General features: G+C 41.2%; 1 protein-coding gene across 1 annotated transcript in view; it reads left to right on the top strand.

Annotated features, from left to right (window-relative positions):
- LOC128661380 (gastrula zinc finger protein XlCGF26.1-like) overlaps window positions 1-22,273 on the top strand; it is a 55,432-nt gene that overhangs the window by 13,849 nt on the left and 19,310 nt on the right. The window contains exons 2-3 of the mRNA XM_053715642.1: window positions 295-378; window positions 3,187-3,291. Of these exons, the coding sequence (XP_053571617.1) occupies window positions 348-378; window positions 3,187-3,291 (136 nt within the window). The 5' untranslated portion in view covers window positions 295-347. The remainder of the gene's footprint in view (window positions 1-294; window positions 379-3,186; window positions 3,292-22,273) is intronic.

The raw sequence follows: 22,273 nt of genomic DNA, 5'->3' as shown, positions 1-22,273 counted from the left end.
TATGACGTCACAGGGGGCTGGAGATAGAACACATAAGACTGACTTATAATTACAAGATTTGTAAGTTATTCGTCATATATTGTATTAAATTAAATTTGGTGTGTAAATTTAATGTAATCGAACAAGATTATTCCTATAATCTATTAATATGGAGTTTACGATCCCTTTAATATTAATCTGCATTGAAGAAAATGGCGGACAATGCTCTAATGGGATTTCTGCATTGTGTATCATTAGTATGTATCTGCACATTAAACTCATTCCTTATTGACTGGTTTCCATTGGTTTCTATAGAGATTTTTGAGGTGAAGATAGAAGAATCAGATGAGGATTGTTCAGACCCCTTAATGACTGAAAACGTTACATCAGCAGCCGATGGTGAGAACTGATTGATCTAATTGACTCTGATGCTGTTTTGTTCTGTGTGTTTTGTCCCTGATTCTTTACTGTTGCACTTTTTTCTTGAGGGCGAGTTGAGTTTTTCTTAAGGTCCTCTTCTATCCGAAATCTCAGAGCATCAGGTAAATTAAAGTTAAAAGGGACATGCAATCCCAAATGTGTCCATGTCAGACAGAGCAGAGCATTTCTTTTTTATGACAAGATGAGTCCACGAATCATCTTAATTACTAATGGGATATTCACCTCCTTGTCAGCAGGAGGCGCAAAGAGCACCACAGCAGAGCTGTTAAATAGCTCCTCCCTTCCCTCCCACCCCAGTCATTCTCTTTGCCTACGTTAGTGATAGGAAGTGGTAAAGTGATGTGTTAGTATAGATTCTTCATTCAAGAGTTTATTATTTTTAAAGTAGTGCAAGATTGTACTGCTTTGTTCTAGGGTGTAGCCGTAGTCCATATCAGTCTCTTCAGTAGAGCATTAGTGGCTTTAGAGCAATTGGAACTTGTGGGACATAATTCTCACTGCGCCTCCCATATATAGGTTGCTGTCCTAATTCAGAATACCTGAGAGATATTTATTCAGGAATTTCTTTCTTTCTCAGGCCCATGTGGGGTAGAGGACCTCTCAGGCCTGGGGTTCTGCCTTGCTGTCAGGCAGACTTAAAGGTAAGTGCTTCTTTTTCTTTTTCTGGGGCTAACACTGAAATGGACGCTCAGAAAAGGGTGGGAGCACTTCACTATTGTTTATTCATAATATGGGTGACACAAAGATAGTACTCTTTATTATGTTTTGGGCAGCATTTAACTTTTTGGGCAGCATTGAACATAAAGATGTTAAGCAGGCACTGGGTGGCAGTTGGCTATGGTGGTTTCACACATTAACGGCTGGGAGACATGGTTGTTTATTTTCAACGCCCACGATGTGCGGGGCCTTCCGTTTTCGTGCCTTTTACATTGCGCTCCTGTATTACGATCAAACAGGGGACAACATAGGCAGAAGGTTCCAGTCTCTCCCTAGAAGGGCATGTTTTAAGTCGGAACAAGTTCTTCTTTGTGCCAGATAGTAAAAGGGAAGTCCTCTGGTTCTTGCAGTCAGGTAGGCACCTCAGCTGAGGTGTAGGGTGTCATTTTATTCGGTCCTATATGCTAGAAAGTACGTTTTTTGCTTGCACAGTAAAAAAGTTAAACGTTTAAATTTAAAGTGACAGTAACTTTTTTATCACTTACAAATTTTTACTACTAATTTGAGGTTTTATTTGATAATTTCTCAATTGTGACCTAGTATGGACCAATGGGACTTGCAAGATGTCACTTGCTCCTTATGTTTTGAAGCTAATGTGGAACCACCAATCCCTTTCTGTCCCTCATGTATTGAGAGGACTTTGAATTTTAGGTAAAAGATTTTTTCTGAAAAAAAGGAAAGCAATCCAAGAAGCCTGCTAGTGAATCCAAGACAGCATGAAGGACATGCCCCCAATCCGGGACCGGATCTGGTAGGGGGCAGACTTTCCTTCTTCGTTCAAGCTTGGGTTTGGGATGTTCAGGATCCCTGGGCAATAGAAATAGTGTCTCAGGGATACAAACTGGAGTTCAAAAGTTTTCCTCCCAGAGGCAGGTTTCTTCTTTCAAGATTATCTGCAGACCAGACAAAGAGAGAGGCGTTCTTACACTGTGTAGGAGACCTCTCCGCCCTGGGAGTGATTGTTCCCGTTCCAGTACAGGAACAGTGTTTGGGATTTTATTCCAATCTGTTCGTGATTCCCAAAAAGGAGGAAACCTTCAGACCAATTTTAGACCTCAAGAGTAAACCAATTTCTCAGGGTACCATCCTTCAAGATCGAAACTATTCGTTCCATTCTTCCCTTGATCCAAGAGGGTCAATGTATGACAACAGTGGATTTAAAGGATGCATACCTACATGTTCCCATCCACAGGGATCATCACAAGTTCCTAAGGTTTGCCTTTCTGGACAAACACTTCCAGTTTGTAGCTCTTCCTTTCAGTCTTGCAACAGCTCCCAGAATTTTCACAAAGGTTCTGGGATCTCTGTTAGGATTTCTTCCTAAGGTTGTTTCTGATTGGAACATTAATCAGGAGATTGTTGTTCCTTCTTTGTGTCCTAATCCTTCTTCTCAGAAAGAACGACTTCTGCACAATTTGGACGTGGTCCGTGCTTTAAAGTTTTATCTGCAGGCGACCAAGGACTTTCGTCAGTCTTCTTCTTTGTTTGTGATTTTCTCAGGAAAACGTAAGGGACAGAAAGCTACGGATACTTCTCTTTCTTTTTGGCTGAAGAGTATCATACGTTTTGCATATGAGACTGCTGGACAGCAGCCTCCCGAGAGGGTTACCAGCTGACCAGGAGGTGAAAATCCCATTAGTAATTAAGATGATCCGTGGACTCATTGTGTCAAAAAAGAAATACATTTATCAGGTAAGCATAAATTTTCTTTTTTAACAATTCCAATTTGCTCTTAAGTCTACCTAGGTATGTTTTTCTACAAAGGATACCAATAGAACAAAGCACATTAGATAATAGATGCAAATTGAAAATTATTGCTCTTAAGCATGAAAGTTTAGTTTTGAATTTACTCTCCAGCTCAAATTGTTTCCCACAGTCAATGTCTCAATATCCTCAGGTTTCCCTTGAAGGATCTAGTTCAGTAAGCAGTACTGTAGGGTCATTGTTATAAAGATTGGAATTAAACACCCTCCTGGCTACTGCACTTATACTATAGGGGTCTGTTGCCCTCTGTATATAATATATTTCCTATTGCTTATCATTCTACAGAGCGTTTTCCAGAGTCATCAGAGGTGAAGAAAGAGAAAGAAGATCTGGACACAGAGGATCATGTGACCATCATAAAGACTAAAATAGATACATTTACTGATGATGGTGAGTATTGTTTAGCTTTGTTTTGTGACCTCTGAAGGGACATTACACTTATAGCACATGTCAGCAAATACGCAGCCATTGCCTTGCAAAAGAAATAACACTGTCATTTTGTTGGTACGTTTTACAATGTTTTTCAAATCAAGAGCAGTTCAGAGATAAAAGCCTAATGGAAACTATGTTCATGGTCCTGATTTTTGTGGTCAATTAGGGAGAGTTATGAATGAACTTGTGCTGTGAGTTAACCAATCACTGTGTAGAATATTGTAGGCTCAGGTCAATTTTACCACTGTTAAGGTAACATATTGCTGTTTTTTTTCTATTGGTATATGTACAGGAAACAGTTAATTTAAAAATATTTGTAATTACAAAACACTTATGCTGTCCTGCTGTAGAGCAAATAGGAAAAGTCTAAACATTTTAACAGGAAGTCGCACACACGAGTTTTGTATCATGCATGCAGTATTGATTTTGTACGTCCCGCTGATCCTTACTGGCTGATCAGGACATCTGCCTCTGCTTTACTCTGTCTAAACCTCTGCTAGTGGGACAAGAAAACACTTATTTATACAAGACTGGAGCATGAGTCTAAAACACATTATATTACATTTTGAAATAAAATAAATGCACACTCTGACATGCACATGCATATATACCAAGAAGCAGTTTTTACATATCAAACTCAAAAAGGTACTGGAAACAGCGGTGAGTAAAACATAACTTTTAATCCGCAAACTGTTTAAAATCTATTGACAAGTTCATGGTCAGATGCACAGACCAACGAAAAGCACAGTATACGCATTTCGACTCAGCGCCGTATTCATAACTGTATAAAACGTATTGCCCATGTCAGTTAAAAAAGGGTGTACTAAGCACCCATAGGTTAAAAGAGGACACTACTCCATTAGGAATTAACCCTTTATGTTGGAAAAGTTTTGTTAACATTATTGCCTTTACTTTGGCAAAAGATTCTATAGTAGCACAAAGCTCCCTTACACTTATCAATAATATTTCTGGTATTGAGATGACAAATCATAACAGTGAAAATTCTGATCGTACATCCGTTCAAGAATTTTGCTCTATGGGTGATTCTACAAACAGGGACTATACAAATGCATAATCAAATACTTATTAACCCTTAGATACAATTTAGTATGGACTAATTAGATCAACAATAATATAGATTAATAGTACCACCAAAGCTCAGTAGTGGTACTATGACATTCATCCATATAAGGACATGTGAATAAGACCTTAATCACACCTAATCTGTTCATATTATGAATCAATAGTAAGGAGTAGTTTGTAGATATACTCATCAATACAATATCTATCATCCTGGGCCATCCAGTTGCTAGAACTGTTGCAGAAGCTGAAGAATTTTACATGAAAAACCTATGAAAAAAACAAAATTTATGCTTACCTGATAAATTTATTTCTTTCCGAACATGGAGAGTCCACAAAGTCATTCCAATTACTAGTGGGATATTCAACTCCTGACCAGCAGGAGGAGGCAAAGAGCACCCCAGCAAAGCTGTTAAGTGTAGCTGCCTTACCGATAACCCCCAGTCATTCAGCCGAAGGAAATGGAAAAGACAGAAACACAAGGGTAAAAAGGGGCCTTAAGTTTACACAAAGAAACTGCAGAATATAATTAAAATAGGGTGGGGTCGTGGACTCTCCATGTCCGGAAAGAAAGAAATTTATCAGATAAACATACATTTTGTTCCCTTTCCTATGACATGGAGAGTCCACAACGTCATTCCAGTTACTAGTGGGAACCAATACCCAAGCTAGAGGACACGAAATGAACAGGGAGGGAAAAAAAGGCAGGAGGACCTAAACAGAAGGCACCACCACTTGAAGAACCTTTCTCCCAAATGAAGCCTTTGCAGAGGCAAAAGTATCACATTTGTAGAATTTGGATAAAGTATGCAGAGACCACCTTGGGGAGAAACCCCAATTTAGTATGAAGGACCGCCTTATCAGCATGAAAAATAAGGTAGGGAGAATCATACTGCAGAGCTGAAAGCTCAGACACTCTGCGAGCAGAAGAAATGGCAACAAGATTCAGACACTAACTTCGCACAACCTCAAATTGACAAAGAGGCAAAGAGAATGACTGGGGGTTATGGGTAAGGCAGTTACACTTAACAGCTTTGCTGGGGTTCTCTTTGCCTCCTCCTGCTGGCCATGAATTGAATATCCCACTAGTAATTGGAATTACGTTGTGGACTCTCCATATCATAGGAAAGAAACATATATTTTGTAAAAACAGGTGTCAGGTACCCTCTTTGTTTACTCCCAATAATTAATCAGGTCATACTCAGAGTTCAAGCCTGATGGCACCTGTGACGACCAGGGTTATCCAACCCTGCGCCAGTCACTTATTTGGCACAGAAAGGGTTATCAGACCCCTTCTACTCTCACTAATATGTCACAATCTAGCCACACCAGGCAAGCTTGTGATTTAGTTCAGTGGGTGCAAGGGTTAACAACACTCTCCAGTCTGTACTAGACGTAAAAGAAATGCCCAAAACTCCCCTTTAATGCCACCCACACTAAATTAACTATAATATCTAGCTGTCACCACTTAAGATTATATGATATTGGGAAATCTTAAGGAAACATATTAACTCTTAGAATACAGTTTAGTAGAAAATAACCTAAAATATACAGTTCTAATATTCCAGTCTCTTTCAGTAACGTGGTTCAATTATTAGATAAAGGCCAAAGCTTAATAAATGAATTATTTATTTTGCCAAAAATATTATGCACAATGCATTATTAATAAAAAAAAGTTGTTACAAGTAAAATTACACACTGCAAACAGGTTAAAATAAAATGAAGAAAATAACAGACCTAATACTTTCCAAGCTTATAAGGCTGCACCAGGGAGATGGGCAAGAGAAGATGGTCACTCACGCTGTAGCAGCCTCCCATGTAGAATGAACAATTTCAGTGTTAAAACACAAGACCTTTATACCTTTTTTTCATAGATCAGGTTGCCTGTCCTCACTCACTCAGCAGGGGCTGGCCCGGGAAACCCCCTATATTTTACAACAGTCAATAAACTTTAAGTACCTTTGGCTGACATTAGAGAACACAATATAATTTCTGCTAAATACATCCATTTACATATAGACTGACAGGCAATCTCTTCCTTACATTGTGAGAAACGGTTTGATACCAGATATGACAGGGTTGTCATACTTCCCTTCATTTAATGCCATAATATGTCTTAAACACATCTCTACATTGTACCAATGTCCTTTTATTGACCTTATCAGTTTCTGGGATTGAGGCACTGTGTTGTATCTCTGGAGCTGACAGATTGACTGGCTTTATGACTCAATGCATACACAATAACATTTGGGGAAAGGGGTCTTAGAAACTATTTATGAGGGGTTCTGGCACATCAAAGAAAACACAAACACACAGTTCTTGAAAAACAAATCTTTTTTAGCTCACAGGCTAAAGAGAATTAACACCTTAGCAGCTAAATCCTGAGGTATTCCTGACACCTCCATCAATAAGAGATGCAAAAGGGGGTGGCCACAAGCCACTCCAGCTGTGCATCAAAGAGGACACTCCTTCTGGCGTGAAAGACCATCAGCGTTACCATGCATACTGCCCTTTTTATGTTGTATGGTAAACTCATGTTGTTGTAGAGCTAGGCTCCACCGGAGGAGTTTACCATTTGAGCCAGCTACCCTATGTAACCAGTGTAAGGGGGTTGTGGTCAGTTATCACTGTAAACTGGCGTCCATACAGATAAGGCTGTAGCTTTTGTAAGGTCCAAACTATAGCAAGGCACTCTTTTTCCACAGTGGCATATGCCACTTCTCTTGGAAGTAGTTTCCTGCTGAGGTACACAATGGGGTGCTCCTCACCTTTCTTATCCACCTGACTCAGCACAGCCCCTAGCCCATAGTTATAAGCATCCGTTTGCACTATGAATCTCCTGTGGAAATCAGGGGCCTGTAGTACAGGGGAGTCCGTAAGGGCAATTTTCAATGAATTAAAAGCTCTGTCACACTCAGAGGTCCATTTGACTGTTTGAGGTAGGCTTTTTTTTGTAAGGTCTGTTAGGGGTTTGGCTATGGTACTGTAGTGTGGTACAAACTTTCTATAGTACCCTGTGGTACTCAGGAAGGACATAACCTGTTTCTTTGTCTTAGGGATGGGCCAGGCCATTATGGCTTCAGTTTTACTTGGCTCGGGGCACAGTACCCCTCCTCCCACCAGGTGACCCAAGTACTGGACCTCCCCCATGCCCAGCTGGCACTTATCTGGTTTTATAGTTAGCCCAGCAGTGTGTAACATTAACAGTATTAACTTGAGTAACTGTTAATTTTAAAGAGAATAAAATTGTGTTTTGTGACACCAAATCAGAAAGTGAACACTATGTGAAGTGACACCAGGTTGATTTGGTGTAAATTAAGCCTTTTAATATTGGTAGGATTCTGAACTGTTTAGCTAACAGTCAGATACAAACAGCACAGGAAATTAGTAAGTTTGCAAGGTACTTTGCAGTTTAGGAATAAATGCAAGTAGTAGTCATACAGTCTTTAGACATAGAAATCTTATACTTTAGTTAACTAACCGGATCAGATATGCTTGTCTCCCTTCAGTTGAAGCTGCAGCTGACATGCAGAGATGAGATCCTGTGTTGAGGGAGAGAGGCGCGGTGTTTGGCGTGTGATGTCACCACAATCACTTATCCGGAGCTCAGAAGGATTTCTGACAATATTAAAGCTGAAACAATTATGGAACAAGGTTTGAAAGTTACCTTTGATGAGATTGGATATTACACTCCTTAGTTAGGTAAATCAGTCTGTGAAAATGTGGAACAGGCTGCAGTCTGATTAGCTGAGTGCAGCTGGAAGTCTGTGAAAACTGCAGGCATCCGGTTCAGGGAGAGATGAGACAGAAAGGCTGAATCAGTCTGAAATAAAATTAAACACTCTGAAAGGATTAGATTAGGTTGGCTCACACAGATAGAAATAGTTGAATAGTACTTTGAAATCCTTAGGTTGTTTAAAGCAAAGTTAAATTGGTAGTTAGCTCAGGAACAAGTATGTCTCTCAGGGAGTTTTACAAATTACTAAGCAAAGCTTGGGGGTGTGAGCAGGTGTGATAAAGGGAGTGTGTACCTCTGATTGGTTAGTACACCTTAAAGGAAAAGCAGCATAACTGAAATACTCTGACAGGACCCCCTCCTCAAGCAAGCTGATCCTCAGCTTGAGGTTGAGGACGGTCTGGGTTGCGACGGTGGAAAAGGGATACCAATCTAGGTGCAGAAAGATTGCTAGATGGTTCCCAACTATCCTCCTCCTCTGTGAAGTTTTTCCATCTAATTAGATATTGGAGAACCCCACTAGACATTCGGGAATCCAAGATCCTTTCAACTTCAAAGACATCACTTTCAGACGGTACCAACGTCGTGGGTAATGGGGGAACAGAAGACCTTGTGGGATGGTAGGGTTTCAACAAAGAAACATGGAAAGTGAGGTGGATCTTCATGGTTGTCGGAAGCTGTAACGTGACAGCATTGACATTTACCACTTTAGTGATAAGGAAAGGACCACAATATTTCTGAGTGAACTTTTTACTTGGCAGATGAAACTTCAGATTCTTTGTCGACAACCATACTTGATCACCTATTTTATATTCTGGTGGTTTCCTATGTCTCAAGTCATAGTAAAATGTCTGGGAGTTTTGCGCCTTTCCAATATTTTCTTTGATGATACGGAAGTTTTCTAATAGGGTGTTCTTTAGTTCATCCACCATAGGTGAGTCTGCTGGTGTTGAAGATAAAGAAGTGAAGCTGGGATGGTACCCATAATTTGCATAGAACGGGATCATTTTTGTAGAGGTGCTTGTTAAGTTGTTATATGCAAATTCTGCATATGGTAAGTATTTCGTCCAATCTTGTTGTTGACATGAACAGAAACAGCGGAGGTATTCATCGAGCCACTGATTCACTCTCTCAGTCTGTCCATTCGCTTGAGGGTGATATGATGTTGTATAATGGTGTTGAATATTTAAGGCTTTGCATAGCTCTTTCCAGAAACGGGACGTAAACCTAGACCCTCTATCAGAAATAATTACGGAAGGTACCCCATGTAATTTTAGGATATGATTCAAGAAGAGAGTAGCAGTTTCAGATGATGATGGAATTTTGTGATATGGTAAAAAATGTGCCATTTTGGTGAATGTATCGATAACAACCATGATGGTATTCTGGTTATTGGAAGGTGGTAACTCTACAATAAAATCTATACCAATCTGCTGCCATGGAGAATTCGAAACTGGGAGGGACATAAGCAGTCCATAAGGTGTTGACCGGTCATTTTTTGAGATCTGACATATTACACAACTTTTAATGTATTCCTTGATTGTATCCTTCATCTGAGGCCACCAGTAATTCCTGGAAATTAGTTCCAGAGTCCTATTTACCCCTGGATGTCCTGCTAAAGGAGTGTCATGATGTTCATTTAGAATCTTTAAACGTAAGTCAGTTGGTAAGAATATTCGATCATTATAGTAGTAAACACCATCTTTTTGCTTGATGTTTTTGTTATGAACTTGTTCAACTGGAGCTGAGGAATTTCTTATTTCTGTTAAGAGATCTGAAGTGAAACTAATGAATTTTTCTGCTGGTATAATAGCAGTTGGAGTTGGAGAGTCTTCGATCTTTAGAAGTTGTCTTGAGAGGGCATCAGCCTTTCCATTTTTGTTAGCAGGTCTGTAAATGATGTGAAAGTCAAATCTAGAAAAGTATAAACTCCATCGCACCTGACGTGAGGACAGTGTTTTGTTATTTTGGAGGTATTGTAAGTTCTTGTGATCCGTATAAATTAATATGGGATGCTGGGCTCCCTCCAAGAGATGTCTCCAAAATTCTAGTGCCCTCCTAATAGCTAGTAGTTCTTTATCACCGATGGTATAGTTCTTTTCAGCAGGAGACATAATCTTGGAGAAAAAGGATACAGGATGAAGTGGGGAGCTTTCTGAAGTACGTTGTGATAGAATGGCACCGATTGCGTAGTCTGATGAGTCTACCTCCAAAACATATTGTAAATTTACGTTTGGAAATCTTAAGATTGGTGCTGAGATGAATCGATTTTTTAATTGTTGAAATATTTCAGTATGTTTCTGGGTCCAATGGAATGGTACTGTGGAGCCGGTGAGTTGCATGAGTGGTTTTACTATCCCAGAAAAATCTCTAATAAATTTGCGATAGTAATTAGTGAAGCCTAAGAATCTCTGTAGTTCTTTTTTATTGGTTGGTACTGGCCAGTCTCTAACGGAATCTACCTTTTCGGTTTGCATCTGAATTCCTGAGGAGGAAATTGTATAACCTAAAAATGAAATTGTTGATTTGTGGAATGAACATTTTTCCAATTTAGCATATAATTTATGTACTTTTAATCTGGCAAGCACCCAACGTACATGTTTGATGTGATCTGTCATATTGTTGGAGTAAATGAGAATGTCGTCTAGGTAAACGACTATGCATATATCCAGTAAGTCACGAAAAATGTCGTTAATGAAATGTTGGAAGGCTGCGGGCGCATTACAAAGGCCGAATGGCATCACTAAATATTCATACAGACCATACCTGGTTCGGAAAGCAGTGAGCCATTCATCACCTTCTCTAATGCGAATTAAATTGTAAGCGCCGCGCAGGTCAAGCTTTGTGAAAATCTTGGCATTGGTAAGTCTTTCAATTAGTTCCGGAATTAATGGTAACGGATATCGGTTTTTAACGGTTCGTTTATTTAGCTCTCTGTAATCAATTATTGGTCTCAAACTAGAATCCTTATTTGTCACAAAGAACATACCTGCTGCTGTTGGGGATGAAGATGGTCGAATGAAACCTTTTTTAAGGTTATCTTGTAGGTATTGTTTTAAATAATCGAGTTTGGCTTGACTTAAAGGGTATAAATGGCCAACTGGTAGGGTAGAACCTGGTATTAGTTCTATAGGGCAATCGTATACCCTATGGGGAGGTAAGGATTCAGCTTCCGTTTTGCTAAAGACATCTGCAAACTCATTATAAACTTTTGGGATGTCAAATTCTTCAGTAGAAGTTAGCATGATAGATTGTTGAGGATAACAAGTATTCTTACAATATGCAGAGTGTAAAGATAACTTAAATGTAGACCAATCTATTGTGGGATTATGAAGTTGTAACCAATGAGCCCCTAAAATAACTGGAAAATGAGGAGAAGGTATGACATCAAAGGTGATGTATTCTGTATGTCCTTCGGGTGTAAGTACAAGTAGTGGGACAGTGTGGTGTGTGACTGGACCTTCTGTTAGTGTAGAACCATCAATAACTTTGAGGGACACCGGTATCTTTTTCAAAACAGTTGGAATTTTATTTTTTGTTACTATAGTAGCATCAATGAAATTGCCAAAGGCGCCCGAATCAATGATGGCAGTTGTCTCCAATCTTCTAAGGTCCCACTGTAGTAAGAGAGAGAGGTTACAGTAAGCTGTTGAACTGTTACTATAGTGTGAATGATGTAACATGATTAACTTACTCTTCTTGTTCTTGCGAAGAACTGGGCATTCAGAAACGGTATGGTTAGAGCTGGCACAGTACATTAGATCTTCTTCTCATCCTCTCCTCTGGGGTAAGCGGCCCTTTAATCACTCCAATTTCCATAGGAGTACTGGTTTCTGAACTGATAGTAGTAGTTGGAGAATAAGAAGATGCATGAGATTATGGTGTTGTTTCTGTCTGCATTCTTTCTGCCTTTCTTTCTCTCAGTCTTCTGTCTATCTGTGTGGCTACCTTAATCATAGCTTCTAAAGTATTGGGCATTTCTATACGAGAGAGTTCATCCTTTATACTTTCGGATAACCCTAACCTGTACTGATTTCTGAGAGAAATCATACTCCAAGAGGAATCAGAAGCATGCAACTTGAATTCTGCAGTGTAATCTTCAATAGGCTTCTTCCCTTGCTTTAGTTGTCTCATTTTATGTTCAGCTGTTAGTTGTACATCTGTATCTGTATACAATTCATCCAATACATTAAAAAATCTGTTAATGAATTTAAGATAGGTGAATTGGTTTCAAATAATTGATCAGCCCATTTCCTAGGCTCTGCTCTTAAATATGATACAGTGGTAAGAACCTTCACTCTATCAGTGGGATAAGTGAGAGGCTTTAGGTTGTACAATAGATAACATGCATTTTTAAACTGTCTGTAATTCCTTCTGTCACCAGAAAATTCTTCCGGCAAACTCACTTGTGGTTCAGGTGTAGGAAATCTTTGTTCTCTATTGTCCTTGAACATATCCTTTAACACTTTATTCTCCACTTGTAAGTCTCTAATAGCTTGCCCCATCTGGTCGATTTTCTGACTCAAATTATAAACAACCTGGGGTAATTCAGCTGGATCCATAACTGTAACCAGCTTACTTTTCTTTTTCAGGCTTAGTAATATGTAACATTAACAGTATTAACTTGAGTAACTGTTAAATTTAAAGACAATAAAATTGTGTTTTGTAACACCAAATCAGAAAGTGAACACTATGTGAAGTGACATCAGGTTGATTTGGTGTAAATTAAGCCTTTTAATATTGGTAGGATTCTGAACTGTTTAGCTAACAGTCAGATACAAACAGCACAGGAAATTAGTAAGTTTGCAAGGTACTTTGCAGTTTAGGAATAAATGCAAGTAGTAGTCATACAGTCTTTAGACATAGAAATCTTATACTTTAGTTAACTAACCGGATCAGATATGCTTGTCTCCCTTCAGTTGAAGTTGCAGCTGACATGCAGAGATGAGATCCTGTGTTGAGGGAGAGAGGCGCGGTGTTTGGCGTGTGATGTCACCACAATCACTTATCCGGAGCTCAGAAGGATTTCTGACAATATTAAAGCTGAAACAATTATGGAACAAGGTTTGAAAGTTACCTTTGATGAGATTGGATATTACACTCCTTAGTTAGGTAAATCAGTCTGTGAAAATGTGGAACAGGCTGCAGTCTGATTAGCTGAGTGCAGCTTGAAGTCTGTGAAAACTGCAGGCATCCGGTTCAGGGAGAGATGAGACAGAAAGGCTGAATCAGTCTGAAATAAAATTAAACACTCTGAAAGGATTAGATTAGGTTTGCTCACACAGATAGAAATAGTTGAATAGTACTTTGAAATCCTTAGGTTGTTTAAAGCAAAGTTAAATTGGTAGTTAGCTCAGGAACAAGTATGTCTCTCAGGGAGTTTTACAAATTACTAAGCAAAGCTTGGGGATGTGATAAAGGGAGTGTGTACCTGTGATTGGTTAGTACACCTTAAAGGAAAAGCAGCATAACTGAAATACTCTGACACAGTGGTTATTCGGTACAGTACGCTGGCTAAATGTGTGAGGTGTTCCTCCCAGGTATCGCTGAACACTGCAATATCATCCAGGTATGCAACAGCTTGCCCCTCTAGCCCCTCCAACAAGTGGTTAACTAGCCATTGGAAGGTGGCAGGGGCATTTTTCATCCCAAAGGGCTTCACTTGGAATTCATATGACCCAAAAGGAGTGATAAAGGCAGACCTCTCTTGTGCTTCTGGAGTCATAGGGATCTGCCAGTATCCCCTGCTTAAAGTCGGGATCCTGTGGAAGACAGATAGAAGAGGCGCCTCATGGGAAAAGTATCGTCTTAGACAACATAGGAGAGCAGTAGCAGCGGACCCCCCCCCCCACAGAGTGTTACTCACAAGAGCGGCGGTACAACCGTGTACCCAGACAAGCAGGACGGAACCAAAAGTTGCCCGTCAGACAAGCGCAAGCTCGATACGCTACAGCAGACGTCACTCGGCAGACAGCGTCAGAGTCGACCCAGCAGAGGAGCCAATGGGGTGGATGGAAACTCGGCACAGCAAACCTCCACAGAGGAGTCAGGAACAAGACCAAAATTGCACTTTCTCTCCAAGCCACCCCTCCGTTCAAGCCATGATACTAAGAAACTTGGCCCCTGCTAGCCTGTCCAGTAGCTCATCTATGCGAGGCATAGGATAGGCATCAAATTCAGTCACTAAATTTAGCTTTCGGTAATCTACACAGAACCTAGTGGTTTTGTCCATTGGGGACTAGTACTACTGGGGAGGCCCAAGGCCTGTGGTACCTTCAAATCACTCCCAGCTCCAGCAACTCCTCTATCTCCATTTTTATGTCAGCACTGACCTGCAAGGATACTTTGTACGCTGTTTGTCTGAGGGGATGGTGATTCCCAGTATCTACATGATGTGTTTAAAGCAAAGTTAAATTGGTAGTTAGCTCAGGAACAAGTATGTCTCTCAGGGAGTTTTACAAATTACTAAGCAAAGCTTGGGGATGTGATAAAGGGAGTGTGTACCTGTGATTGGTTAGTACACCTTAAAGGAAAAGCAGCATAACTGAAATACTCTGACACAGTGGTTATTCGGTACAGTACGCTGGCTAAATGTGTGAGGTGTTCCTCCCAGGTATCGCTGAACACTGCAATATCATCCAGGTATGCAACAGCTTGCCCCTCTAGCCCCTCCAACAAGTGGTTAACTAGCCATTGGAAGGTGGCAGGGGCATTTTTCATCCCAAAGGGCTTCACTTGGAATTCATATGACCCAAAAGGAGTGATAAAGGCAGACCTCTCTTGTGCTTCTGGAGTCATAGGGATCTGCCAGTATCCCCTGCTTAAAGTCGGGATCCTGTGGAAGACAGATAGAAGAGGCGCCTCATGGGAAAAGTATCGTCTTAGACAACATAGGAGAGCAGTAGCAGCGGACCCCCCCCCCACAGAGTGTTACTCACAAGAGCGGCGGTACAACCGTGTACCCAGACAAGCAGGACGGAACCAAAAGTTGCCCGTCAGACAAGCGCAAGCTCGATACGCTACAGCAGACGTCACTCGGCAGACAGCGTCAGAGTCGACCCAGCAGAGGAGCCAATGGGGTGGATGGAAACTCGGCACAGCAAACCTCCACAGAGGAGTCAGGAACAAGACCAAAATTGCACTTTCTCTCCAAGCCACCCCTCCGTTCAAGCCATGATACTAAGAAACTTGGCCCCTGCTAGCCTGTCCAGTAGCTCATCTATGCGAGGCATAGGATAGGCATCAAATTCAGTCACTAAATTTAGCTTTCGGTAATCTACACAGAACCTAGTGGTTTTGTCCATTGGGGACTAGTACTACTGGGGAGGCCCAAGGCCTGTGGTACCTTCAAATCACTCCCAGCTCCAGCAACTCCTCTATCTCCATTTTTATGTCAGCACTGACCTGCAAGGATACTTTGTACGCTGTTTGTCTGAGGGGATGGTGATTCCCAGTATCTACATGATGTGTGACTAAGTGTGTCCTACCAGGCTTCCCTGTGAACACGCTGTAGTAAGGCCTAAGCACCTCAGACAGCTGATGCCGCTTATCCCCAGTTAAGTGGGCACTAATCTGGGCGGCTTCTAGGGTGTTGTTTTTTCTGGTGGGGGCCAGTAAATCAACAAGGGGATCAGTCTCATGCTCTTCTCCAGGCAAACTACACAGTTAACACGGTGGGTTTTCTGTCATAATAGGCTTTTATCATATTTACATGATAGATTATTTGCCTTTTACCTTCCTCATCCAGAGACACCACTTAGTTCACATAATTCATTCTCTTTAGGATAGTGAACGGACCCTCCCAGGCAGCCTGTAGTTTGTTCTGTCTCGTGAGTATTAAAACAAGCACTTTCTGTCCCACATCATACACTCTCTCTCTGGCATTCCAGTCATACCACTGCATCTGCTTAGACTGGGCAGCCTTTAGGTTTTCCTGTACCTCTCCCACTAGGCTATGCATTCTGTCCCTGAACCTTATTACATAGTCTACGACCGAAGTCTCTTGAGCACCCAATTTTCCTTCCCACTTCTCCCTGATCAGATCAAGGGGGCCACGCACTCTGCATCCATATAGGAGTTCAAAGGGGGAGAAACAAGTGGATTCCTGGGGCACCTCTCTATAAGCATAAAGGAGGTGCGGCAGGTAATGCTCCCAGTCCTTTCCCTGTGACTCCACAAAGGTTTTGAGCATCTGCTTCAGGGTCCCATTAAACGTTTCACACAAGCCATTGGTCTGGGGGTGGTATGGACTAGTCACTAGGTGTTCTACCTGCACTTTTTTACATAGACTCTGCATAAGGCTAGACATAAATTGGGTGCCCTGATCAGTTAGCATTTCCGTAGTGAAACCTACCCTTGAAAAGATACCCAATAAAGCATCAGCCACTTTATCAGCCCTGAAAGAGGACAGGGCCACCGCCTCTGGGTAGCGAGTCGCATAATCCACTACTGTCAGAATGAATATTTTCCCTGAACTGCTTGGGATAGCTAGGGGCCCTACTATATCCACAGCCACCCTCTCAAATGGCTTAGTCACTATGGGAAGGGGAATTAAAGGGGCACGACCCACCTCTCCAGGTTTCCCCACTTTCTGACATGCAGGACAGGAGCGACAATAATTAGCAACATCAGTACCCATCCCCGGCCAATAAAAGTGATGGGATAACCGGGCTTTGGTTCTCTGTACCCCTAGATGTCCTGCCATAGGAATTTCATGGGCCACTCTCAACAGTTGCGCTCTAAACTGTTTAGGTACCACTAACTGTCTCTCAGCTAGCCAGGGATCCTGTCCCTCCACTGTAATGGACTCCCGGTACAACCTCCCTTTATCCCAGTTCACTCTCTCTTTATCAGAGTCAGCAGGCAGCTGCCTAGCTAGGTCCCTGATCTCCTCTAGTGTGGGATCGGTCCCCTGGGCCTGCTGAAAATCTTGACTCTGACCAATGATTAGTTGCTGTGCGGTTTGAGGCCCCCCACCTTCCTTATCAGTGTTCTCCCCTGGGTCCTCGGGCTGAAGCACCCCCTGCTCCCTAATCTGGGCAGACTGCTGTCGGGTCACCACTGATTCAGAGGGGCACTCCCCTTCTGGCACTACTTCCACACACTTCTGGTACTGAGGGATGATTGGTTCACACACCAACAGACTGTCATTCTCATTCAGCTCTCTCTCTCTCTCTCTCTCTCTCTCTCTCTCTCTCTCTCTCTCTCTCTCTCTCTGTCAGTGCATACTCCCACATTTTCACAGGGCACTAGAGACATGTCTGGTTCAGGTAAAGGCTGCATCACACACACACCCTGCCCCCCTACCCTTCAGTACATATCTGGGCATAGTTACACATGGTCTCTTGTACATTAGGACCTCTATCTTGTTTACCTAGGTCACAAGTATCATGATCAGGTATATACTGTGACAATAATCTACCCAAATCAGTACCAAGCAATACATTTGTAGGAATATTATTTGACACTCCCACATCTCTTAACCCTCTTCCTGCTCCCCAATGTAGATAGGCACTGCAGGCTGTACTCCCCCAATCCCTTTTACTGCTAGAGTCTTTCCAGGGATAATGTCCTCCGAGCTCACTAGCTCTGGACACACAATAGTCACTTCTGCACCCGTGTCCTGAAGCCCCAATGTTACCTTATCACCAACAGTCACAGGTTGTAAGTTCTCATTGGTACTTTCCTCTGGCCGGGTTACAAACAGAAGATGATAATCCTGAGGAGCGGCCTCCTCCTGCTGATGCTGAAGGTTTAGTGCAGTGCAGTTAGTGCTGATGTGACCCATTTTTTGACAAGCAAAACTCTTGCAGGTATCTCCATGCCCAGGTGCAGCACCCGCCCCTCCTTTCCCAGAGGGAGCAGACACACTAGACAAAGGCACAGCAGGTTTTGTAAAGGGGGGTCATGCAGCAGCTCCTTTCCAGGTGGACCCCCCCTTAGCAAAGGATTTTCTCCCATTCCCTGGTGACCTGTTGGCTGTGTAAAAATCAAGAATAAAAGGAAAAGAGTCCCAACTGGACCACAGACTGTTGCCCCACTATGGGTTAACCGTATAAATAAACTTAATACTACCCTCAGGAGAATATTGAATCATTAAAAGATACTGACTGTACTTAAATGTCCATTTCACAATGCAGCCCAAAATATTATGTATGCTTCCATTCAGCCTTACACACTTGGTAGTAATAATACCTGATGAGCTTGTCCTTTGGTAATTTGAAACCTTATAAGGTATAATCTATACAGGGATATGCATAAAAATATAAACGTATTTGTAAAGTTGCGTCCTTTTCCTCAAGTATACCCACACAGTTGCAGGATATTGACAGTCCCAAAGTTTAAAACTCAGCTTAGTACATGAAGGTTTACGTAAGGGCACTTTTTCGTATTCACAAACGTCTAAAGATAATACTGCAACTTGAGATTCTAATATGACGTTATAAAATCTCACCGGCTCCAAGTGTTATGCTCTCCCAGGCTCCAGCCTGTCCACCGTTTGCGGATCGAGCTTCTTGCCAGCCGAGCGTCCCTCAAGTGCAGGAAACCACGTGTCCTGTATCAACCTTCATTCCGATAGGTTCAGGTAAAGTGACGTATCCTGCGTGTCACTCCTGCCTTGTTTCCAATTGGTTAGGGTGAAAGTGACGTATCCTGCGTGTCACTCCTGCTCTGTGCTTACGGGTATCGAGTAGAAAAAACCCATAGACCGCAACAGCAAAACTTTGAAATGGAGAATATGCGGCTCCACTGGATACAACTCCAAACGATCTGCAAAGTTTTAAAGTAATATCCCCTTAGCGTAGAAAGGCTTCTATCAGCCCGATCAGGTATAGTGTGTAGGCAATCCCAATGGGAAAAAAAAAACACAATTACTGCTCCTCTGGACTGTCTCCCATTTAGGGTAACTCCGGTGGGCTATGCAGGTAGGTGCTGGCTTGCTGCAAAAAAAAAAATCTGAAAAAACGCCAAGCACCAAAAAATTGAATATATAAAAAACTAAACTTTATTATTAATAAACATTAAAATGTGTACAAAAAAGAGTGTGGGGTGACCCCCAAAACAAGACTAACGCGTTTCGGCTAGGAGAGCCATACTCATAGTCCATAAAACATCAACTTACACACTGCTTGAAATACCCAGTGCTCTGTTGCGATTGGTCGGTTCCTTAATTGAAATTTAAAGATACATATACTGACAATGTTATACTTGTATTAACCTCAGATATACAATGTGAATTCAAACTATAAGAATATAGTAAGTTCATAGTCTTTCCTTATTACTTAAGCTTCAAAACCAGAAAAGGAAAATTACTCATGTTTAAGAGAAAATTATTACTATATATATACTTCCAGTGTTACAAGATAGTTCTAACTGTGCAGATCTTAAATACCTTTGAATTCCTTAAATTGTAAAAGGAACAAGTATAGAAACAACTATGACTTATAAATACCCATGGTAACAAAGTGGATAATTATGTACACAAGCTAAGATATATACATCGTTAAGAATGGGCCCAAAAAGTCTATCACCTCATGAGCCCATGACAAGAGATCAATGGTTAGACTATCCAAAAATTTAGCTCCAAAAAAGGAGGGTTTCTATAGAGGCTATATATACCTAGGGTAGTTTGCTTTCACAAACGGCCATATGAATGGGTATATAGTTACCTAAATAAGGCTCCAAACAAAAAGACCTTGGGGCCTGAATTCGGAGTACGATTTCATTAATTATTGGTCTTAGTGTATGTAGATCCCCCTTCCAGCCTCCTGGAAGTTTCAAGATATGTTCATAGAACCTGAGATTCTTTCCTCTAGTCATAGGCTCTCTTATATTAACTAACACAATCTTGAAACCTAATCTTTGGCATAGGACTATTTAACGGAAGTTTGCCCCCTGTAGCTGTAAGAATCTAAAAGGATTTCAATACCCGGGACCCTGTCCACTTGTCATAGGCTCATTCCTAAAGGTAAAATAATTTTTGGGATTTAATCCTCTTGTCACAGGCTCATTTATAGGAATTAATATCTTTTTGGGAAGTAATGCTTTGACCATAGGCTTATGAATGGGGAAACGTTTATTTGTGTATTTATTTTTTCATTTATTCATTTCATCTATATATCCACAGGCCTATTCATTTAGGTAACTATATACCCATTCATATGGCCGTTTGTGAAAGCAAACTACCCTAGGTATATATAGCCTCTATAGAAACCCTCCTTTTTTGGAGCTAACTTTTTGGATAGTCTAACCATTGATCTCTTGTCATGGGCTCATGAGGTGATGTATATATCTTAGCTTGTGTACATAATTATCTACTTTGTTACTATGGGTATTTATAAGTTATAGTTGTTTCTATACTTGTTCCTTTTACAATTTAAGGAATTCAAAGGTATTTAAGATCTGTGTAAAAATCAGCCAGCTCACCAGCTTCCAATGCTGTTATGGGTTTACGATCCAAAACCCATTCTTGAACTTCTGCTGGGCACAGCTGCATAAATTGCTCCTTCACTATCAGATCTTCCAGCTCCTCTATAGTGGCAACCTTTAGCCCTCTGACCCACTGTTTAAAGGCTGTCATCAGGTTTCCAACAGCTGCAGTATAGCTTTCTGATGAACCTTTCTACAGAGAACGGAATTTCTTCCTGTACACCTCAGGAGTAAGATTATACCTCCTCTGCAGTGCAGCTTTGATGGAATCATAGTCCTGATCAAAAGCCTCCAGTGCAGGACCTTTCAGGCCAGGGGTAAGGTACTTGGACCACTGCTCCCTTGGCAGCTGGAACTGTCTGCAAACTTTCTCAAAGCTACACAGGAATACATCCACATCGCCATCTTTCTCCAGAGTGGGAAAATTCTCTGCACGCACTCTGGGAACAGGTGGGTCTCTAGGTTCACTAACAACAGGTGAGACCATCCCTCTCTCCAACCGTACAAGCTGTAGCTGATACTCTCTCTCAGTCTGTCTTTCAGCAGCCTGTCTCTCATAAAATTTGGCAATCACCTCCATGCGCAAACTTGTATCCACTGAGCCCATATGTTTCAGAGCCGTTCGCAAATAACAGTCCAATGAATCCTGAGATCCTGATGAATCGCTGCACCCAGCTGCAGACACCTCTCCTGAGACTTCAACTGGTGTTGCCTGGCTATTATCATATTCGATAAGAAGTTGTATTAGTCCATCTTTGTTCTTTCCACGGAATGGGATATCTCGCTCCTGGCATAACAGTGCCAACATTTCCTTCATTTGTTGCTGATATAACTCCATAGTAAAAATAAAATAGAAAAGAAAAGCAGAGAATAGGGAAGGGGACTGTTTGCAATGAGTGACTATATAATGCACTGAGTTTTAGCCTTTGGAAATTGTGAGTTACAATTTCTTTTTAGTACTGGGATTTTCACACTAGCAAATCCACAAGCACTAAAATCTAATAACAAAAATTATCTACATCGCTGCCCACCAATTTGTGACGACCAGGGTTATCCAACCCTGCGCCAGTCACTTATTTTGCACAGAAAGGGTTATCAGACCCCTTCTACTCTCACTAATATGTCACAATCTAGCCACACCAGGCAAGCTTGTGATTTAGTTCAGTGGGTGCAAGGGTTAACAACACTCTCCAGTCTGTACTAGACATGAAAGAAATGCCCCAAACTGCCCTTTAATGAAACCCACACACTAAACTAACTATAATATCTAGCTGCCACCACTTAAGATTATATGATATGGGAAATCTTAAGGAAACCACAGATTTACACATTACCTCTTAGAATACAATTTAGCAGAAAATAACCTAAAATATACAGTTCTAATATTCCAGTCTCTTTCAGTAACATGGTTCAATTATTAGACAAAGTCCAAAGCTTAATAAATGAATTATTTATTATGCCAAAAATATTATGCACACTGCATTATTAATAAAAAAAGTTGTTACAAATAAAATTACACACAGCAAACAGGTTAAAATAAAATGAAGAAAATAACAGACCTAATACTTTCCTAGCTTATAAGGCTGCACCAGGGAGATGGGCAAGAGAAGATGGTCACTCACGCTGTAGCAGCCTCCCATATAGAATGAACAATTTCAGTGTTAAAACACAAGACCCTTATACCTTTTTTCCATA

The sequence above is a fragment of the Bombina bombina genome, chromosome 5 (genome assembly GCF_027579735.1).
Source record: "Bombina bombina isolate aBomBom1 chromosome 5, aBomBom1.pri, whole genome shotgun sequence".
NCBI classification, from domain to species: domain Eukaryota; kingdom Metazoa; phylum Chordata; class Amphibia; order Anura; family Bombinatoridae; genus Bombina; species Bombina bombina.
This window is presented reverse-complemented; position numbering and strand designations above follow the sequence as displayed.